This window comes from Thunnus thynnus, chromosome 21 (genome assembly GCF_963924715.1).
Source record: "Thunnus thynnus chromosome 21, fThuThy2.1, whole genome shotgun sequence".
NCBI lineage: Eukaryota > Metazoa > Chordata > Actinopteri > Scombriformes > Scombridae > Thunnus > Thunnus thynnus.
The window spans coordinates 22,684,121-22,702,490 of record NC_089537.1 but is presented as its reverse complement, the minus strand read 5'-3'; the positions used below and the strand labels follow the sequence as shown (position 1 = coordinate 22,702,490).

Here is an 18,370-nt window from a genome sequence, read left to right as displayed (position 1 = left end):
AGCACATATAGCACACGTATGTAGACGTGTGAGACATATACAATAAAATCAAAGAAACACATTCATTCAGCTCTCTACTGCTACTGTGACTGCTCTCACTCAGTCATTAACAGATGACTCAGATGCTTAGAGTGATGATCACTGTCGGTATGTAGTGAAGAGACGCAATGAAATCAACCTATCCTGTAGCAGGGAGCAGGAACATAGAGTGATTTCATCAGAGCTCTTACACCACTAGAAAATCTCTTAGGACAATGTGTGCTCATATGCACTTTACACTTTCATTACATTTATTGCCAAGGCAGGAATTTCTTTAAGTAAGGACACAACTTAAAGCCACCATGTATAGACATTTTGTGTGATTCTAGCATCTTTTAAATTATTCTTAATAGTACCACAGTGGGCGCCAAGTTGGAAATATTCAAATTCTACACATCATGGTTTTAAGTTTATCTGGAAAACACCTAGCACATACTTTTCTATACTAACTGAGTAATGCAATCAAATAAAAAAAATCATAATAAAAAAAAAGATCATTTATGTATGTTATTACAAAACACTTATCCTAAAAAGGGCAAAAAATGACAGATTTGTTAGTAACACACTATTCTATTCTATATCTGTTACCCGGTGGAATAAAGGTTCAGTACTATATTCATGAAACTGTGCCAGTATTATATTGCAGCGACATTAAAGCTGTGTTAAGCTGATAACAGAGAAAATATGCTTACTCACTCTGATTCTTTATCACAATTACCTTGTGATAAAAGCAGAAGGCAGATAGCCATTAAAAAGAAAGCTGATTTTTATGATGTGCAATAATACATTAGTAGGTCAGTTAGAGCTTAAACGTAATTAACCTCTATCATCATGTCTTCACTCTGAGAATGTTTAGTGCATCTGCTATTTGCAAGAGCATTACGCCTACACCACAATGTTAATATTTAACCTGGCAGTGAAATTGTCCCATCAAGAGTCAAAGAAGGTTCTATGAAATGAGCTGATCAAAGTGGCAACTAAAAAACTTAAAATTGTGGTTTAGTTATACTTGCTTTATCATCGTGACCTTTTACTTTTCAAGTGCACTAAGGGAAGTGGAGCATTTTTCCAGCGAGAGTATCTAAAACCATATACAGTGTTAGTCAGAATGTTCAAAAGCCAAAAGTTCCTCCTACGCTACTACATACCATGTATTACAGTTGTTCTGAACAACAGCCCCAGGCGAGTACGTCTTGTCTCCTTGCACGCAGGGGCACATAGCGATGGGCACACACTGGCCCTGGTGGTCCTGCACTAGTCCTAATGGGCACTGGCAACCTGGAACACACATCCTAAAGCCCATTCCACCACCACCACTGTCATCGCAGCTCCAGCCCTGTCGCAGGTCTGAACATGCACCCCTGCATGCACGACCACACTCCTGGTACACCTGGCCCCCTGAACACTGGACCGCTGGGGAGACACGAGAGGGGGAGAGGTTTTGCAAAGCCAAAACAACTTGGTATAAATAGCTTGGCATAGTACATGATTATACAGCTTTAAAGGCTAAAATCTAAAGGGCATGAAAGTTTGTTAATGGTTTCTCAGTTTTTGGCATAGCAACATTGTGGGGCATATGCTTCTAGCCTTCAAGTAGGCCTGTAAACTGAGCCCTGGCCTGGATATCTAAGCTGTCTCTTGATATGCTGCTGGTGCCGTCAAAGACTTGGGGAGGGGATCAAAACTTTCAGGAGGCTCAAGTCCAAGTGAAGTCACAAATCAGTGACAAATCAAGTCTTTCTTGAGTCTGATGTCAAAGGCTTAATTGGTTTCAAGCCATGTGATTTCACACCTAATGAAAATGTCACCTGCATGTGTTGCATCGGATCCTTGGACCAATCAGAATCCAATTAATGGTGACTAAGACCACCCACATGACAGATGAATAAACAAACGAAAGAATGAATGAATGAATCATTCCATTTGATTTCACTGAGAGAGACCCACAATTACTAATCATCAAATATTAATTGGATATTTCTACGAACTCAGTGTTACCATGGCAACCACTAATGGACATCATGGAACATCATTAAACAATGGCCGTACTTACAGCAGAAGGTGTGGTTGCGCCAGTGGACAGCTACACCCTCCTGGGCACAGTGTCGGGCGTAAGCGGTGAGGATGGTGCAGTGACACACCTTCTGTGGAGCACAGCCGCACACCTCCAACAGACAGAGGCGGAAATAGGGCTCCCTCTCCACCACGTCATGACAGGCCTAAAAGGTCAGAATGAGAGAGAGAGAGTGAGCATGTGTGAATCAGTGAGAGGCAGAGGGTTACGTACACATCACACAACAAGACTGAGACAGACACAACATGTCAGATACACACTAACTTGGAATACGGGGCTGTGTATGACGGAGCACACTGTCTCTGCATAATGTCTCCTCTGGGTGTATGTGGTGCAGGGGTCAGGTGGTGCTCCTCTAGGTAGAGTACAATGCTCTGTAGTGAATTTCCTTGCAAAGGATGACACACTGTTCTCAACGTCTCCTTCTGGAGTAGTGAAGTCATCATGCTGGTTCCAGGTCAGCGTTCCACACAGGCCGCGCACCTTGAATACAACAAATACACTCATTAACCAAAACAAAGGAACACGAGTTGAGTAGAGTTGAAATTTCTGTTTTGTTTGATCACTGAGTTTCAGCTAATCATTTTGGAACTCAAGATGCCACCTATATTTGAAATTTGGAACCACTTAGGTGCTCAAAATGGAAAAATGCAAACACTGCTGTTTCATTTAGTTGGTTTCAATTGAGGACTCAGACTGGTACACCTCAAAGCACCATATACAGTATGTGAAGGTCACCTTGTTTGCAAAGCCAGGCTGCAAAGTAATCAGGATCAGGGGTCCATCTAGATGCCAGAGAAGCTGAGCGCCAAACGTCTGGATGAGGAGAAAGGAGGAGGAGGCCCTTCGCACAACGAGGTCCCCTGTCACCACGGGCAACGCCTCCCGCTGGCCATTCAATGTCACTGTCCCTGGAGGAAACAATACCAACTGTAAGCCATCAGATGGTAGTGAAAACATTCACAATGAAGACTTCTCACCATAAAAAATGTTATTTATTTATGTATTGGTCATTACATGAAATGCTTTTTCAAAAGAACTTAAAGGTCTTATCTGTTGAACTTGAAATGTTTCTGACTTAAGCAATGTCTACTTTTTCTACAAACAAAAATTCTGCAATTAAAATAATTTGACAGATGCTACAATTACATAAAAATCTGCACATGGTTGCTTTAATAATAACAAACATGTGTTTTCCCCTTTGTAAATCAGTCTCTACTTTAACCTGTCTGTCTGCTGTTTGGTGCTGAGCATGTAGTGTACAGTGGGTTCATTAGAGCTTGGGCTGGAAATGAGGTTGATGAGAGCTGTAAAGCGGAACCAAAACAGTAAAGTTGTGGAATGTAAAACCAAAACGAGCTGAAAGACATTAAAACACTCCATAGATTGATTTAGCATTAACTGACTGAAAACATCGGAATTATCTTATTTCTCTACAAACAGAATGATTTCTTTATTTGTTTAAAGATGCAATCCATAAAAAATTCTAGACATAGCAGCTTTAATGTTAGTCATGTTTACTATTCCCAATGTCAAGGTGTAAAATGATAATTTAACTCTGCAGTACTGGTAGGCATGAGTAGTCAGGTCAGAGTGTTTAACTAACTCACCAGTGTCTGTGATGGTGACTGTGGTGCGTAATGCTGTGACTGACATCTCCCTTAGACAACCTAGTGCTCCTCCACTACCACCTCCTGTCGTGCACTCCCCACAGCGCACACTCACCATCAGCTTCCTGTCAACAAAGTCCTGAACACACACAGAGAATGAAGACACAATGGAGAAGTAGCTGCCACACACACAAATTCATCTCATAGGGTAGATACAGTCACTGTATGCATGGTTGCATTGCATGTCTCACCTCCACAGCAGTGAAGGGACAGTCTCCCCCCTGTAGCGAATATCTCTTTTTGTCAAAGGTGGTGACCTGTAGCGCCCCCATCAAGCTGCACTGGGCAGCGCACTTCTCCCCACTACACTGCCACTGGCCTGCTTTGCACACACTGGGAGGATTGAGAGTTAAAAAGTAAAAAGGAGGATGGAGAGTCAGAAAGATAATAATGAAATTGTGTGAAAGGGGGAATACAAACACACTACACCCTCACCAGGTGTTGCATCTCTGCTGTATCCTCTCGCCCGACTGGTAGGTACGTCTGCGATGGAAACAAGGACAATCGTCTCTTTTCAGACAGAGTCCCTGGTGAACGTAGAGGCCCGGTGGACACTCACAGCCCCCTACACACTCCTCCCTGCACTGGCCCATGGCTGCAGCGGGCCCAGGTAGTTGCTGAGACGCACAGCTGGGGGGGCAGGAGGACACACAGTCCGAAAACACCTGATCTCCAGGACAGACACGACCTGGGGTCCATGCAGGGGAAATACAGTGGAGAGAAAATGAATGATGAGTCAGTGAGAGGAAGGTGTGCAGGTGTTTTTGAGCACCACAATGTTTACTAAGTATACACTCAGTATTACTAAGTGTATACTTACTTAGTAGTCACTTCTACTTTTATGATTAAAAAGTCTTTAAGATGTATGTTTGAGATTAAAAAGAGATGTTAGTTATGTCATCACAGTGAATATTTCAATGTCTTTTTCTTTTGTCAGAGTTACAGGCTGTTTTGAAAACTTCTGTGTGTTTCAGTAGGAAACTTCAACATCAGGATTTTTGAATGCCAGACACTTAAATACCAAAGTCACTTTTTCTATTGCACCCATGTTTGCTTATAGTTTATAGTCCAGTTTTGATTGTCCAACTACATAACTTTCCAGCAATATTCCAGACCTCAGCATTGCCATGCACATCTCATATATACCTTTTCTCTATTCAAGGCACTCATGACTTTTGTCACTACAGCCTTATATGGTCTGGTATGACTAGTAGCTTTTGGCTGTTAATGTTAGCAAACTTTTGATAGTAAGATAATGTGTAACTGATATTACAGACTGAGTAACTTTATGACACTTCTAAACTAAGCCATCAGGTTGCCCAAACGGTTATATTTTATTACCACATAGTGTGGCTGTCCTCCACATTATGATGACATGTTGCTGGGCACACTCTCGGGCATAGCTTGCCAGAGTGTCACACACTGCTGCATCCCTCTCTCTAGGTGGAAGGCTACAGTACAGGTACAGACAGGTGTCTATGTATGCTGCTGGGTCCACCTGAAAGACACAAAGACAGACATGTTTGTGTCAAACAGCACTCATTAATATAGTTTTTGACATGCTTGTAGCAGAATATATTGCTGATTTTTTGATACCAGGGGTAGCCTAAGTTAGAAATTTTGAAATTCTGCACACAGTGGCTTAGAAATGACATAGTAGAAATAAAATAGTAAATAGTAGATTATAGTAGATATATATTGGAAATAAAAATAAGAAAAATGCAATTCATGGAAACACAGATTGTGTAAAGGGATAATCAGATTAGGCATGTACAATGTAGTACAACATGGTATCACGTAAAAAAAAGTGCACCTGTAATGCCTGAGAGAGATAGGCTAGATATCAGCATTTCTAAATTGATAACTTATTAACTCACTAACTTAACTTATTAACTAAGTTTTATTACTGCACCTATTTCAAAAGATTTCAAAATGATTTGTAAGCAATGTTAAATGTAGGTTGAACTTAAACTAGTAATTGAATTCTCTCACTGAGGCTCAGCTGTTGCTTATTCTTTTCCATGTGGTCATTACAAGTGATTAGTCTTTGACACAGTCCCATTTCTTGGAACTGCTGTAAAAATTGACACCTGGTTAATTATCCACTTCAAGCAGCTCTTTGACAACTCATTATACTGATTACAGGCTTGGTTTTCAAAGAAATATGATTAAAGCATCTCCGTGTATCCAAGTCTCCGAAAGGACAATGAAAAACAATGAGTTAGAGAAAACAGGTAATGAGATGTGACTGTGATGAGTATCAGGGGTGTCTGACCCGGAGGTGGCAGTGTGTGAAGCTGTTTTCCAGTAGTCGGTGACACACAGACTCAGCCTGTCTGCGTAAGGCAGCATCTCCAGAGACATCACAGCTATGCCCCAGCTCAGCCGCATCACTGCAGCCCTGAAAGAAGCATGAGACCCATGGTCGATCACATTTAATGCCATTTGACCTTTAGAACTGTCACAGAACTGACACCAGCAACCCTTAATCTTGCTTCCTGTTTGAATTCAGAGAGCACACAAATCAAATGTCTCTTTTTATTGAAAAAGAACAGCAGTGACAAAAAGCCATAATGTTGCAAAAGGAAGTCAAATACTCATTCAATGTATTCAGTGCAGTACTTCATTCTGCTGGTCAGGAACTTTCCATGAGTTGCCAAAGCTGGCAGCATACTGGGACACAGTTCCACCCATTGTGGTGAAATCATCTACGACAGAAGAAACAAACAGGTTACAGCTGCACAGGAAAAGTGTTTGAACGTAAACACTTGCATAGTAGTGGCCACAGTTTTGGAATTTCAGGTTAAATCCAGCCTAAGAGAAGATGCAGTCCAAATAAGCCTGGGTCAGAGTCCACAAGAAATACACAAGTCTAATTTTCAATCAGAATCCTGGGTCGTTGATGAGAGACACAATAGCAGAGTATGTAGACATTATGTGTGAGCTTGCACACGTCACATTTCCCTCACCTTCAGCGTTGTTGTTATAGACTCCACAGAGTCCCCTGGTGGCTGCCAGGTGTTCAGCAGTCACTGTTAAGTAGACGGTGTTGGCCAGGTCGAACTTCACTCTCACCCCAAGACCACTCTCCACAAACACAAAGTCCCCCAGCCAATGGACACTTACTCCTGCAAGGAGTGGGACATAGCACAATGTAAACTGGTTACATGTAAAATTGTTAGTCTTTACTTGTGCTGTGCTATGTTTTCAGCTAAAAGTCTGCTGCATTGACATCCAATGGCGTAGAATCGTTGATGGCTGTGTAAAATGTTAGCTTTCTACCAGTTAGCAAAAACCCCTAAATTCAATTAGTTGTTAAAGCTAAAATCGACCTAAAGAAGTTGGAAGATAGAAGGGGGAAATGATAAGGGTTGTTCTAAGTCACGATGAAGAGGTAAAAAGGGAGATTTGGATAGAGACGATGGAAGATGACCCTACAGAAAATACCAACACAGATGCTACCGAGCTAGGAGGAGAGACTGCAATACTGACTACCATACAAGAAGTGAGGAAATATATGACTACAGAAATGCAAGAGCTCAGGGGTGATATCTCAAAACAACTATCTGACCTTCAAAATAACTTCCAGACAGACATAAAGAAAAGACTTTAATCAGAAGATCGTGGAGATAACAGGAAAAATTGGCCTCACAACTGAAAGGCTGGAAGAAGCTGAACACTGAATCGAGGATATGGAGACATGGGGCATAGGTGCAAAAGATACAATGACCTCCTTGTTGAAAACGCAATACACTCAACTCAACCACTTGTGATCAGATCACCAAAAGATGCATTTTAATAAATTTTTAAATGGATGAAAATATTACTTCAAATGCAGTGGTCAAGTTAAAATTTTGTAATTGTTTTATTTATGTTCATAATTATTTTATAAATGTTGCTGTAACAGCTACAAGAAATAGCCTAATAGGATTCATAGTCTATGTAGGCCCACTGTGGTTCTCATTTATTTTCAGGAATAAAAACATTTCAAAAAGATCAGATTGTGCAAAAAATATTTAATTTCTTGGGAACTACACTTTTGATTTAAAGAAACTATTTATTTTAAAAAATCTATCTACACTTGGTTCAATTTCAGTTAAATAACACATTTCTATGCAATTTATGATTATGAGATTTCTCAAGTAAATCCATGTGTCATGGTGTGACAAAAGCATCTGTGGGATTTTCTGTTATTCCAATGTTTAAATATGGTCATGGTTAAAAATATCATACTGGAAATGGGAGGTTGAGTGACAGTTGACATTAGCTTACCATTTTGGAAGAGTGGGTCTCCCCTTGGGACATGGAGGGTGTTCAGTGTTAAGTTCCTTTGGTGAATTGAAACCAAATCTAAACCCAGCATCATTCTCAGAGCCTGAAGAAAGGGTCACAAATTCATATAAGCATGTACACTTACCTATAGTCAGATATTTCCATTACTGCTGATTTTTATGCCCAGTAAAAGCAAACCCACAGGTCATACTTGCTTTCAGTGGCAGGCAGCTTCTGTATTTGTGGTCCACAATGCTACCACTATTATTTCTTTATATTAACTCATGCTCATTTATGGTTAGAGGTGGGAAAAGTCAAGAAAAGCACAAGAATATGCTACCAGTAATACCACATCATCAATCAGTGGTGTAATCTGCAGTATTTCATACCTTACTGCAGTCTCCTCTCCCGTCACACACTGTACTGATGTAAACAGCCCAGGTCCCATCAGTGGACGAGGCCAGCAGGTAAGTGCAGCTGCCCTGGAAGTGGAAGTGCTTCCTGTCAAAAGTGCGGTAGTGGGTACCACCCCAGGACATGCAGGTGGCCGAACCCTGAGGGACCCTGATGCTACCCATCAGACCCCCACGCACCAGGGGGGAGGACTGGGAGTCTGGAGAGGAGCAAGTGAGGATATATTAGGGAATTAGAGCAAAATTTTGGGGAAGAAGAGAAATAAGTCAGTACGAGTTCATGTCCTCTGACCTGGTAGGAGAGTGTAAGTGCAAGACAAGCAGGTCTGGTCTGATGCGTTTCTCCAACTCAGTCCCCATAGGCTGCTGCAGCACTGCTCCATCGGCATCAAGGAGGAGTTATGGAGTCCAGGGAACTCCTCACAATTCCATGTAGAGTAGCACTGGCCACGCACTCCTACACCTGGGAGAGAGTGGACAGACCGATGTGGTTAGCAAAAGGATGTAGGGGGTCAATGAAAAGGACAGTGTTACAGGACAGAAGGAGTCATGAAAACACTTCTGACAAAATCTGGTATTGTCACAGTCTTCACATATTTGTTGTTGTGATTGGTAATTCTTTCTTATAAGCAATTAAATGAAAATAAGCTTGAACTTTGGGCTTGGGCAACAACCTGTGATCATACAAGGAAATAAAGGAACATGATGAGACAAGTACTTGTGTTATGTTTATATACAATATATACAATACTTTCAAAAATAGATTTTTATGTAAAACTACAACTACAACAAAACTAAAAAACTACAACAAATTTTTTTCCTTACCCTCAGAGCAGCGTGCTCCGCCCCAGCCCTCACAGCATGCCCTCACTGTCTTGTTCACCTTCTGGCTCTCCATCTCTGGTGGTCTGAGGTGGACAGGCATATCAGATGAATAGTCAATATATTAAATTCATTCATAATTAATTCAATTTTCATTCTGGTCACTGTGAAGTACGGGTATTTCCTTGATGTTGACATAAAATCAAGGTTTAACTTAATAGCTTTTATTTAATTTACAGTGTATGTATTTCACCCAAACTGGTAGAGATTTACAGCATAGCCCTCTACAAAATCACGAGCACATCTGACAACACAGCCATGGGAAGTGCCTGGCTTATGGAGTGTGTAGAGAAAAAGACTGCATCAGCAGCCCAATACCACGTACTCTGACAGCACTTTCTACAGGATACCTCACACAGCCCCAGTCTGTTATCAAATCCACTGTATGAAAAAAGGAATAGCAAACATTACAACATGTTGAAGACCAAAGAGCAGGTCCAAGTGGCATAATATCGACATATATCTTCCTGGATCTGAGGCAGGTCCAGCTGTCAGAGTCTCTTTCCCAAATACCACAGGTTTACTCTATGTCTCTTTGTTTTGGCAATTTATAGAAGGGTCTGTCTACTTTTACCACCTTAATTATTTTACTTTGACAAAACAACACTTACAAGCTTTTTCTGGAGCTTTCATATCACAGGGTCATTGATAGATGGCTTGCTTAGTTGTCATGGAGATGGCTCTGCTGACATGCGGACTATTAGTGTAATGATTTCATAGCATTTGATTTCATAACTCCATCTAATTTTATGAAATGACTGTATGGTTTAAAGCTCCAGAAAAAAAGTGGACTTTCATTTGGTATTGTTAAGATCAAGAATGAACATTCATACTAATTTGAATTATTTTAGTTTAAATAGTAATCGTAAATGGCGTAAATTCCAGAATGAATCGACATTGACTTCCTGAATAAAACTACATTCTTCACTTCTCTGCTTGGTGTACCTCCCTCCTCCTCTCCCTGTTGAATTCTTACACTGATATAAAGTGCTGATTTGGCAGTAAAATCCTCATCTTCCACAGTGATGGTGATATAGTGGTGAGCATAGCTGCCTTCCAAGCAGTTGACCCGGGTTGGATTCCTGGCTATTGCAATTCTGTTTTGTTGTTTATGAAGCCAGTGGCAATCTCCGGGGCTAATAAAATCAAGCCAATGGGAAAGTGCCAAAAACTGCTGAGTTGGCAGTGAAATCCTCATCTTCCACAGCCTCTGTGGCTGAAAAACAAAGCCAATGCAAAAGTGCCAAAAGCTGGCTCCAAAAGCAAGTCAATCCTTGTAGACTCCTGTGTTGAAATGCCCAACTTTACAGGAGAAACATGTTTACAGCCTCGTACAAAAAAGAGTTTTGGTCTCTATATCGAAGATAGCGACAGCCGAAATGCAAACTTGAGGCTTCAAAACGGGAGTCCACAAACCAATGGGTTACGTCCATCATTTTTTCAGTTCCATGTTTTAAAGGCTACTTTTGGCATCTTTCATTTCACTAATGTGCACTAGTGTAGACATTCTCTTACAGCTCAACTGTCCAAAGCTCGTCTTCGTCTTCGTCTTCCAGAGGGTGGTGCAGGTCAGCTTTCTGTTGGTCTCTTCTAATAAATTGCCTTAAATTGCAGACATACCACAGGGTTCCCTCAAGTCCTCTTACGAACTCTGCCACAGAACATTTGGAAAGTGATTAAAAATTAGGGGTTCGTCACACTGTAGATGAAAATATTCAGTTGTTCATCATCAAAAGCCTGTGATATCGTACTCTTCTGCGCCGTAGACAGACTTCTGTTGTTGTCGAAAAACTATTAAAATACGTCAGTGAGCCACACCGCCTCACAGGGTGAAATGCTCCTCACCCGGGTCACATTAGTTTGTTTACAAACGGCTCCAAAGTCTGATAACAGTGATCACGTTTTCAGTCTCGGGAGTGTAGTTCCGTGTACGGCACACGACACTGCAACACGGCTATGCTATTCTTCGCTAGCTTGTTGTGTTACATATCACAAACTCTTGAATTTGTAGGCGGTGTGGCTCACTGACGTATTTTAATAGTTTTGTAGCTGCTGTAGTTATAGTGTATCCCCTTTACGCTGAAGTAGATATCCAGCTTAAGTTGTGCTACATCCCTTTGTTCAATCTCTTCTCATATGTCTGCTATCTTAATTTGCTCTGTAAACGGGGGGATGTAGCTCAGTGGTAGAGCGCATGCTTTGCATGTATGAGGCCCCGGGTTCAATCCCCGGCATCTCCAACAGGTTTTATGATGACAACAAACTTGTAGACATCACATCACCTCAGCAGAGACGAAAAATCAAAAGGCTTCACACTGAAAAAATATGCACGTGCAGGTATTGTATATAAGAGCTTGGTTGTATATAAGAGCTTGTGTATGAATGGGACGGAACATTGAGAACACTCCCTAATAGAAAAGCGTAATAAGACAGGACAGAGAAACTTGTGGAATACTTCTCGCTAAGTTAAACAAAGACAATAGTGTTTTTTATTTGTAGGTGATGGTGATGTGACATATCCGTGACATGGTTGCTTTTCTTTTATTACCTGTCAGATCTCTATCGAGACACAGTCAAAACTGAAGAGTAATACTGCCCTTACAAACTGTCTGTGAAGCTCTTTGTGAGGCGATGATATGAATGTTGTACTGTAGTGTGGTATTGCTGGAACAACGCGTGTGACACGTATGCATTTGACACCCCAACAACAGATTCTTATCAGGGTGGTTGTCGTGGCCGAGTGGTTAAGGCGATGGACTAGAAATCCATTGGGGTCTCCCCGCGCAGGTTCGAATCCTGCCGACAACGATGCCTTAATCTTGTTCACGCGCTGCCTGATGGAATTCTGAGAAGCCAGAAGCCAGCAGCCAGGAGAACCGTAGGGGGGACCTCTTGGATGAGTAGTGAAAATGGAACAATGAATCTGGTTGCTTTCAAATGAGTCATTCTAGATGTTGGACTGGACCTGCGCTACTTGCTCTTCTGCACAGTCCTTCACGTCATACTTTGACTACATACAATATCCACTCTGTTATCATTTAGTTTCTTGCAGCGTAGCTTCCGTAGTCAATAATAATATTACTATTAGTTACAGGTATGTCAAACTACATTCTTCTCTTCTCTGCTTGGTGTACTTCCCTCTTCCTCTCCTCTGTTCCTCCTCCTCTCCCTGTTGAATTCTTACACTGATATAAAGTGCTGATTTTGCAGTAAAATCCTCATCTTGCACAGCGATGGTGGTATAGTGGTGAGCATAGCTGCCTTCCAAGCAGTTGACCCGGGTTCGATTCCCGGCCATCGCAGTTCTGTTTTGTTGTTTATGAAGTCAGTGGCAATCTCCGCGGCTGATAAAATCAAGCCAACGGGAAAGTGCCAAAAACTGCTGAGTTGGCAGCGAAATCCTCGCCTTCCACAGCGATGGTGGTATAGTGGTGAGCATAGCTGCCTTCCAAGCAGTTGACCCGGGTTCGATTCCCGGCCATCGCAACTCCGTTTCGTTGCTTACAAAGTAAGCGTCAACTTCTGTGGCTGAGGAACCAAGCCAGTGTGAAAGTGCCAAATACTGCAGTTACTCGAATGGCAACATGAGGCTGTCTCCAAAAGTGCGTCAATCTGTGTAGACCCCCATGCTGCATGTTGAAATGCCCAGCCTTACGGCAGAAACAAACGTGTTTACAGCCTGGTACAAAAAAAGGTTTTGGTCTCTATAGCTAGTTTCCCCGTTCATGACAACTCAACAGTGGGAGATTTTTCATATAACTCAGCCATTTCAATTTTCTTGAGGCTAAAAGTCACACAGCGCCAAAGCTCGTCTTTGTCTTCCAGAGGGTGGTGCAGGTCAGCTTTCTGTTGGTCTCTTCTAATAAATTGCCTTAAATTGCAGACATACCACAGGGTTCCCTCAAGTCCTCTTACGAACTCTGCCACAGAACATTTGGAAAGTGATTAAAAATTAGGGGTTCGTCACACTGTAGATGAAAATATTCAGTTGTTCATCATCAAAAGCCTGTGATATCGTACTCTTCTGCGCCGTAGACAGACTTCTGTTGTTGTCGAAAAACTATTAAAATACGTCAGTGAGCCACACCGCCTCACAGGGTGAAATGCTCCTCGCCCGGGTCACATTAGTTTGTTTACAAACGGCTCCAAAGTCTGATAACAGAGATCAAGTTTTCAGTCTCGGGAGTGTAGTTCCGTGTACGGCACACGACACTCTGCTGAGTTGGCAGCGAAATCCTCGCCTTCCACAGCGATGGTGGTATAGTGGTGAGCATAGCTGCCTTCCAAGCAGTTGACCCGGGTTCGATTCCCGGCCATCGCAACTCCGTTTCGTTGCTTACAAAGTAAGCGTCAACTTCTGTGGCTGAGGAACCAAGCCAGTGTGAAAGTGCCAAATACTGCAGTTACTTGAATAGCAACATGAGGCTGTCACCAAAAGTGCGTCAATCTGTGTAGACCCGCATGTTGAAATGCCCAGCTTTACGGCAGAAACAAACGTGTTTACAGCCTGGTGCAAAAAAGGGTTTTGGTCTCTATAGCTAGTTTCCCCTTTCATGACAACTCAACAGTGGGAGATTTTTCATATAACTCAGCCATTTCAATTTTCTTGAGGCTAAAAGTCACGCAGCGCCAAAGCTGTCCAAAGCTCGTCTTCTTCTTTCAGAGGGTGGTGCAGGTCAGCTTTCTGTTGGTCTCTTCTAATAAATTGCCTTAAATTGCAGACATACCACAGGGTTCCCTCAGGTCCTCTTACGAAACCTGCCCGACAACGTTTGGGAAGTGATTAAAAATTAGGGGTCCGTCACATTGTTGATGAACAACTGAATATTTTCTTCAGTTGTTGAAGAAAATATTCAGTTGTTCATCTACATCATCCAAAGCCTGTGATATCGTACTCTTCTGCGCCACAGACTTCTGTTGTTGTCAAAAAACTATTAAAATACGTCAGTGAGCCACACCGCCTCACAGGGTGAAATGCTCCTCGCCCGGGTCACATTAGTTTGTTTACAAATGGCTCCAAAGTCTGATAACAGAGATCAAGTTTTCAGTCTCGGGAGTGTAGTTCCGTGTACGGCACACGACACTCTGCTGAGTTGGCAGCGAAATCCTCGCCTTCCACAGCGATGGTGGTATAGTGGTGAGCATAGCTGCCTTCCAAGCAGTTGACCCGGGTTCGATTCCCGGCCATCGCAACTCCGTTTCGTTGCTTACAAAGTAAGCGTCAACTTCTGTGGCTGAGGAACCAAGCCAGTGTGAAAGTGCCAAATACTGCAGTTACTTGAATAGCAACATGAGGCTGTCACCAAAAGTGCGTCAATCTGTGTAGACCCGCATGTTGAAATGCCCAGCTTTACGGCAGAAACAAACGTGTTTACAGCCTGGTGCAAAAAAGGGTTTTGGTCTCTATAGCTAGTTTCCCCTTTCATGACAACTCAACAGTGGGAGATTTTTCATATAACTCAGCCATTTCAATTTTCTTGAGGCTAAAAGTCACGCAGCGCCAAAGCTGTCCAAAGCTCGTCTTCTTCTTTCAGAGGGTGGTGCAGGTCAGCTTTCTGTTGGTCTCTTCTAATAAATTGCCTTAAATTGCAGACATACCACAGGGTTCCCTCAGGTCCTCTTACGAAACCTGCCCGACAACGTTTGGGAAGTGATTAAAAATTAGGGGTCCGTCACATTGTTGATGAACAACTGAATATTTTCTTCAGTTGTTGAAGAAAATATTCAGTTGTTCATCTACATCATCCAAAGCCTGTGATATCGTACTCTTCTGCGCCACAGACTTCTGTTGTTGTCAAAAAACTATTAAAATACGTCAGTGAGCCACACCGCCTCACAGGGTGAAATGCTCCTCGCCCGGGTCACATTAGTTTGTTTACAAATGGCTCCAAAGTCTGATAACAGAGATCAAGTTTTCAGTCTCGGGAGTGTAGTTCCGTGTACGGCACACGACACTGCAACACGGCTACGTTTACAGAGCTTCGCTAGCTTGTTGTGCTACATATCACAAACTCTTGAATTTGTATCACATCACAGGAGGTGAAAAGACCACTCTCTTGAGACAGTGGGCCTCATGCAAGAACCACTCGTACGAACAGATTCGTTCTTCAGAGACACGTACGAGTGATTTAAGAACATTTGTGGTGAATGGAAATTTGACTGAAAATTCTCTTTTTTGTAATGGATTCATTGCTGATGTAATCAATAGGGAAAACTGCCAAACATTTGCTGGTTTTACTTTGTCGTTGTGAAGGTTTGCTGCTCGTCTTAGTTTGACATGATTGCAAACTGAATTTTTGGGGTTCTGGACTTTTGGATCATTTGTGGTGTAGCCTACGTTGTGGTTTCAGGGCCTACACATGTAGCTGCTGTAGTTATAGTGTATCCCCTTTACGCTGAAGTAGATATCCAGCTTAAGTTGTGCTACATCCCTTTGTTCAATCTCTTCTCATATGTCTGCTATCTTAATTCGCTCTATAAACGGGGGATGTAGCTCAGTGGTAGAGCGCATGCTTTGCATGTATGAGGCCCCGGGTTCAATCCCCGGCATCTCCAACAGGTTTTATGATGACAACAAACTTGTAGACATCACATCACATCACCTCAGCAGAGACGAAAAATCAAAAGGCTTCACACTGAAAAAATATGCACGTGCAGGTGCAATTTATATATAAGAGCTTGTGTATGAATGGGACGGAACATTGAGAACATTCCCTAATAGAAAAGCGTAATAAGACAGGACAGAGAAACTTGTGGAGTACTTCTCGCTAAGTTAAACAAAGACAATAGTATTTTTTATTAGTAGGTGATGGTGATGTGACATATCCGTGACATGGTTGCTTTTCTTTTATTACCTGTCAGATCTCTATGGAGACACAGTCATACACCAAAACTGAAGAGTAATACTGCCCTTACAAACTGTCTGTGAAGCTCTTTGTGAGGCGATGATATGAATGTTGTACTGTAGTGTGGTATTGGTGGAACAACACGTGTGACACGTATGCATTTGACACCCCAACAACAGGTTCTTATCAGGGTGGTTGTCGTGGCCGAGTGGTTAAGGCGATGGACTAGAAATCCATTGGGGTCTCCCCGCGCAGGTTCGAATCCTGCCGACAACGATGCCTTAATCTTGTTCACGTGCTGCCTGATGGAATTCTGAGAAGCCACCAGCCAGGAGAACCGTAGGGGGCACCTCTTGGATGAGTAGTGAAATGCCTTCAAGAATGAAATAGTGAATCTGGTTGCTTTCAAATGAGTCATTCTAGATGTTGGACTGGACCTGCGCTACTTGCTCTTCTGCACAGTCCTTCACGTCATACATTGACTACATACAATATCCACTCTGTTATCATTTAGTTTCTTGCAGCGTAGCTTCCGTAGTCAATAATAATATTACTATTAGTTACAGGTATGTCAAACTACATTCTTCTCTTCTCTGCTTGGTGTACCTCCCTCCTCCTCTCCCTGTTGAATTCTTACACTGATATAAAGTGCTGATTTTGCAGTAAAACCCTCACCTTGCACAGTGATGGTGGTATAGTGGTGAGCATAGCTGCCTTCCAAGCAGTTGACCCGGGTTTGATTCCCAGCCATCGCAGTTCTGTTTTGTTGTTTATGAAGTCAGTGGCAATCTCCGCGGCTGATAAAATCAAGCCAACGGGAAAGTGCCAAAAACTGCTGAGTTGGCAGCGAAATCCTCGTCTTCCACAGCGATGGTGGTATAGTGGTGAGCATAGCTGCCTTCCAAGCAGTTGACCCGGGTTCGATTCCCGGCCATCGCAGCTCCGTTTCGTTGCTTACAAAGCAAGCGGCAACTTCCGTGGCTGAGGAACCAAGCCAGCGCGAGAGTGCCAAATACTGCAGTTACTCGAATGGCCACTTGAGGCTGTCTCCAATAGCGAGTCAATCTGTGTAGACCCCCATGCTGCATGTTGAAATGCCCAGCTTTACGGCAGAAACAGACGTGTTTACAGCCTGGTACAAAATGTGAAATGCTCCTCGCCCAGGTTTGGTCTCTACAGCTAATTTCCCCGTTCATGACAACTCAACAGTGGGAGGTTTTTTATATAACTGACCCGTTTAAATTTTCTTGAGGCTAAAAGTCACGCAGCGCCAAAGCTGTCCAAAGCTCGTCTTTGTCTTCCAGAGGGTGGTGCAGCTCAGCTTTCTGTTGGTCTCTTCTAATAAATTGCCTTAAATTGCAGACATACCACAGGGTTCCCTCAGGTCTTCTTACGAAACCTGCCCGACAACGTTTGGGAAGTGATTAAAAATTAGGGGTCCGTCACATTGTTGATGAACAACTGAATATTTTCTTCAGTTGTTGAAGAAAATATTCAGTTGTTCATCTACATCATCCAAAGCCTGTGATATCGTACTCTTCTGCGCCACAGACTTCTGTTGTTGTCAAAAAACTATTAAAATACGTCAGTGAGCCACACCGCCTCACAGGGTGAAATGCTCCTCGCCCGGGTCACATTAGTTTGTTTACAAATGGCTCCAAAGTCTGATAACAGAGATCAAGTTTTCAGTCTCGGGAGTGTAGTTCCGTGTACGGCACACGACACTGCAACACGGCTACGTTTACAGAGCTTCGCTAGCTTGTTGTGCTACATATCACAAACTCTTGAATTTGTATCACATCACAGAAGGTGAAAAGACCACTCTCTTGAGACAGTGGGCCTCATGCAAGAACCACTCGTACGAACAGATTCGTTCTTCAGAGACACGTACGAGTGATTTAAGAACATTTGGAGTGAATGAAAATTTGACTGAAAATTCTCTTTTTTGTAATGGATTCATTGCTCACATAATCAATAGGGAAAACTGCCAAACATTTGCTGGTTTTACTTTGTCGTTGTGAAGGTTTGCTGCTCGTCTTAGTTTGACATGATTGCAAACTGAATTTTTGGGGTTCTGGACTTTTGGATCATTTGTGGTGTAGCCTACGTTGTGGTTTCAGGGCCTAAACATGTAGCTGCTGTAGTTATAGTGTATCCCCTTTACGCTGAAGTAGA

At 42.5% G+C, this 18,370-nt stretch overlaps 1 protein-coding gene and 9 non-coding genes across 12 annotated transcripts in view; 9 read left to right on the top strand and 1 right to left on the bottom strand.

Moving 5' to 3' along the window:
* The window catches only part of sspo (SCO-spondin), a 91,446-nt gene that overhangs the window by 65,900 nt on the left and 7,176 nt on the right, over nucleotides 1–18,370 (bottom strand). For 2 of the 3 annotated variants that reach the window (XM_067577444.1, XM_067577446.1), the window contains exons 4-18: nucleotides 9,294–9,376; nucleotides 8,761–8,931; nucleotides 8,445–8,668; nucleotides 8,056–8,158; nucleotides 6,753–6,911; nucleotides 6,406–6,491; nucleotides 6,059–6,184; nucleotides 5,125–5,281; nucleotides 4,219–4,471; nucleotides 3,975–4,116; nucleotides 3,724–3,862; nucleotides 2,852–3,024; nucleotides 2,378–2,596; nucleotides 2,093–2,258; nucleotides 1,188–1,452 (exon numbers count right to left, since the gene is read on the bottom strand). In XM_067577444.1, the coding sequence (XP_067433545.1) occupies nucleotides 1,188–1,452; nucleotides 2,093–2,258; nucleotides 2,378–2,596; nucleotides 2,852–3,024; nucleotides 3,724–3,862; nucleotides 3,975–4,116; nucleotides 4,219–4,471; nucleotides 5,125–5,281; nucleotides 6,059–6,184; nucleotides 6,406–6,491; nucleotides 6,753–6,911; nucleotides 8,056–8,158; nucleotides 8,445–8,668; nucleotides 8,761–8,931; nucleotides 9,294–9,376 (2,466 nt within the window). Of the gene's footprint in view, nucleotides 1–1,187; nucleotides 1,453–2,092; nucleotides 2,259–2,377; nucleotides 2,597–2,851; nucleotides 3,025–3,723; nucleotides 3,863–3,974; nucleotides 4,117–4,218; nucleotides 4,472–5,124; nucleotides 5,282–6,058; nucleotides 6,185–6,405; nucleotides 6,492–6,752; nucleotides 6,912–8,055; nucleotides 8,159–8,444; nucleotides 8,669–8,760; nucleotides 8,932–9,293; nucleotides 9,377–10,865; nucleotides 11,127–18,370 lie in introns of those variants that run through there. The other variant, XM_067577445.1, reaches the window with a different exon arrangement.
* Nucleotides 11,519–11,590, top strand: trnaa-ugc (transfer RNA alanine (anticodon UGC)). Its single transcript has one exon. It is a non-coding gene; the product is annotated as a tRNA-Ala (tRNA).
* Nucleotides 12,077–12,158, top strand: trnas-aga (transfer RNA serine (anticodon AGA)). The gene has a single exon. It is a non-coding gene; the product is annotated as a tRNA-Ser (tRNA).
* On the top strand, nucleotides 12,581–12,652 carry trnag-ucc (transfer RNA glycine (anticodon UCC)). The gene has a single exon. It is a non-coding gene; the product is annotated as a tRNA-Gly (tRNA).
* trnag-ucc (transfer RNA glycine (anticodon UCC)) lies at nucleotides 12,765–12,836 on the top strand. Its single transcript has one exon. It is a non-coding gene; the product is annotated as a tRNA-Gly (tRNA).
* trnag-ucc (transfer RNA glycine (anticodon UCC)) lies at nucleotides 13,600–13,671 on the top strand. Its single transcript has one exon. It is a non-coding gene; the product is annotated as a tRNA-Gly (tRNA).
* Nucleotides 14,471–14,542, top strand: trnag-ucc (transfer RNA glycine (anticodon UCC)). Its single transcript has one exon. It is a non-coding gene; the product is annotated as a tRNA-Gly (tRNA).
* trnaa-ugc (transfer RNA alanine (anticodon UGC)) lies at nucleotides 15,834–15,905 on the top strand. The gene has a single exon. It is a non-coding gene; the product is annotated as a tRNA-Ala (tRNA).
* On the top strand, nucleotides 16,390–16,471 carry trnas-aga (transfer RNA serine (anticodon AGA)). The gene has a single exon. It is a non-coding gene; the product is annotated as a tRNA-Ser (tRNA).
* Nucleotides 17,063–17,134, top strand: trnag-ucc (transfer RNA glycine (anticodon UCC)). The gene has a single exon. It is a non-coding gene; the product is annotated as a tRNA-Gly (tRNA).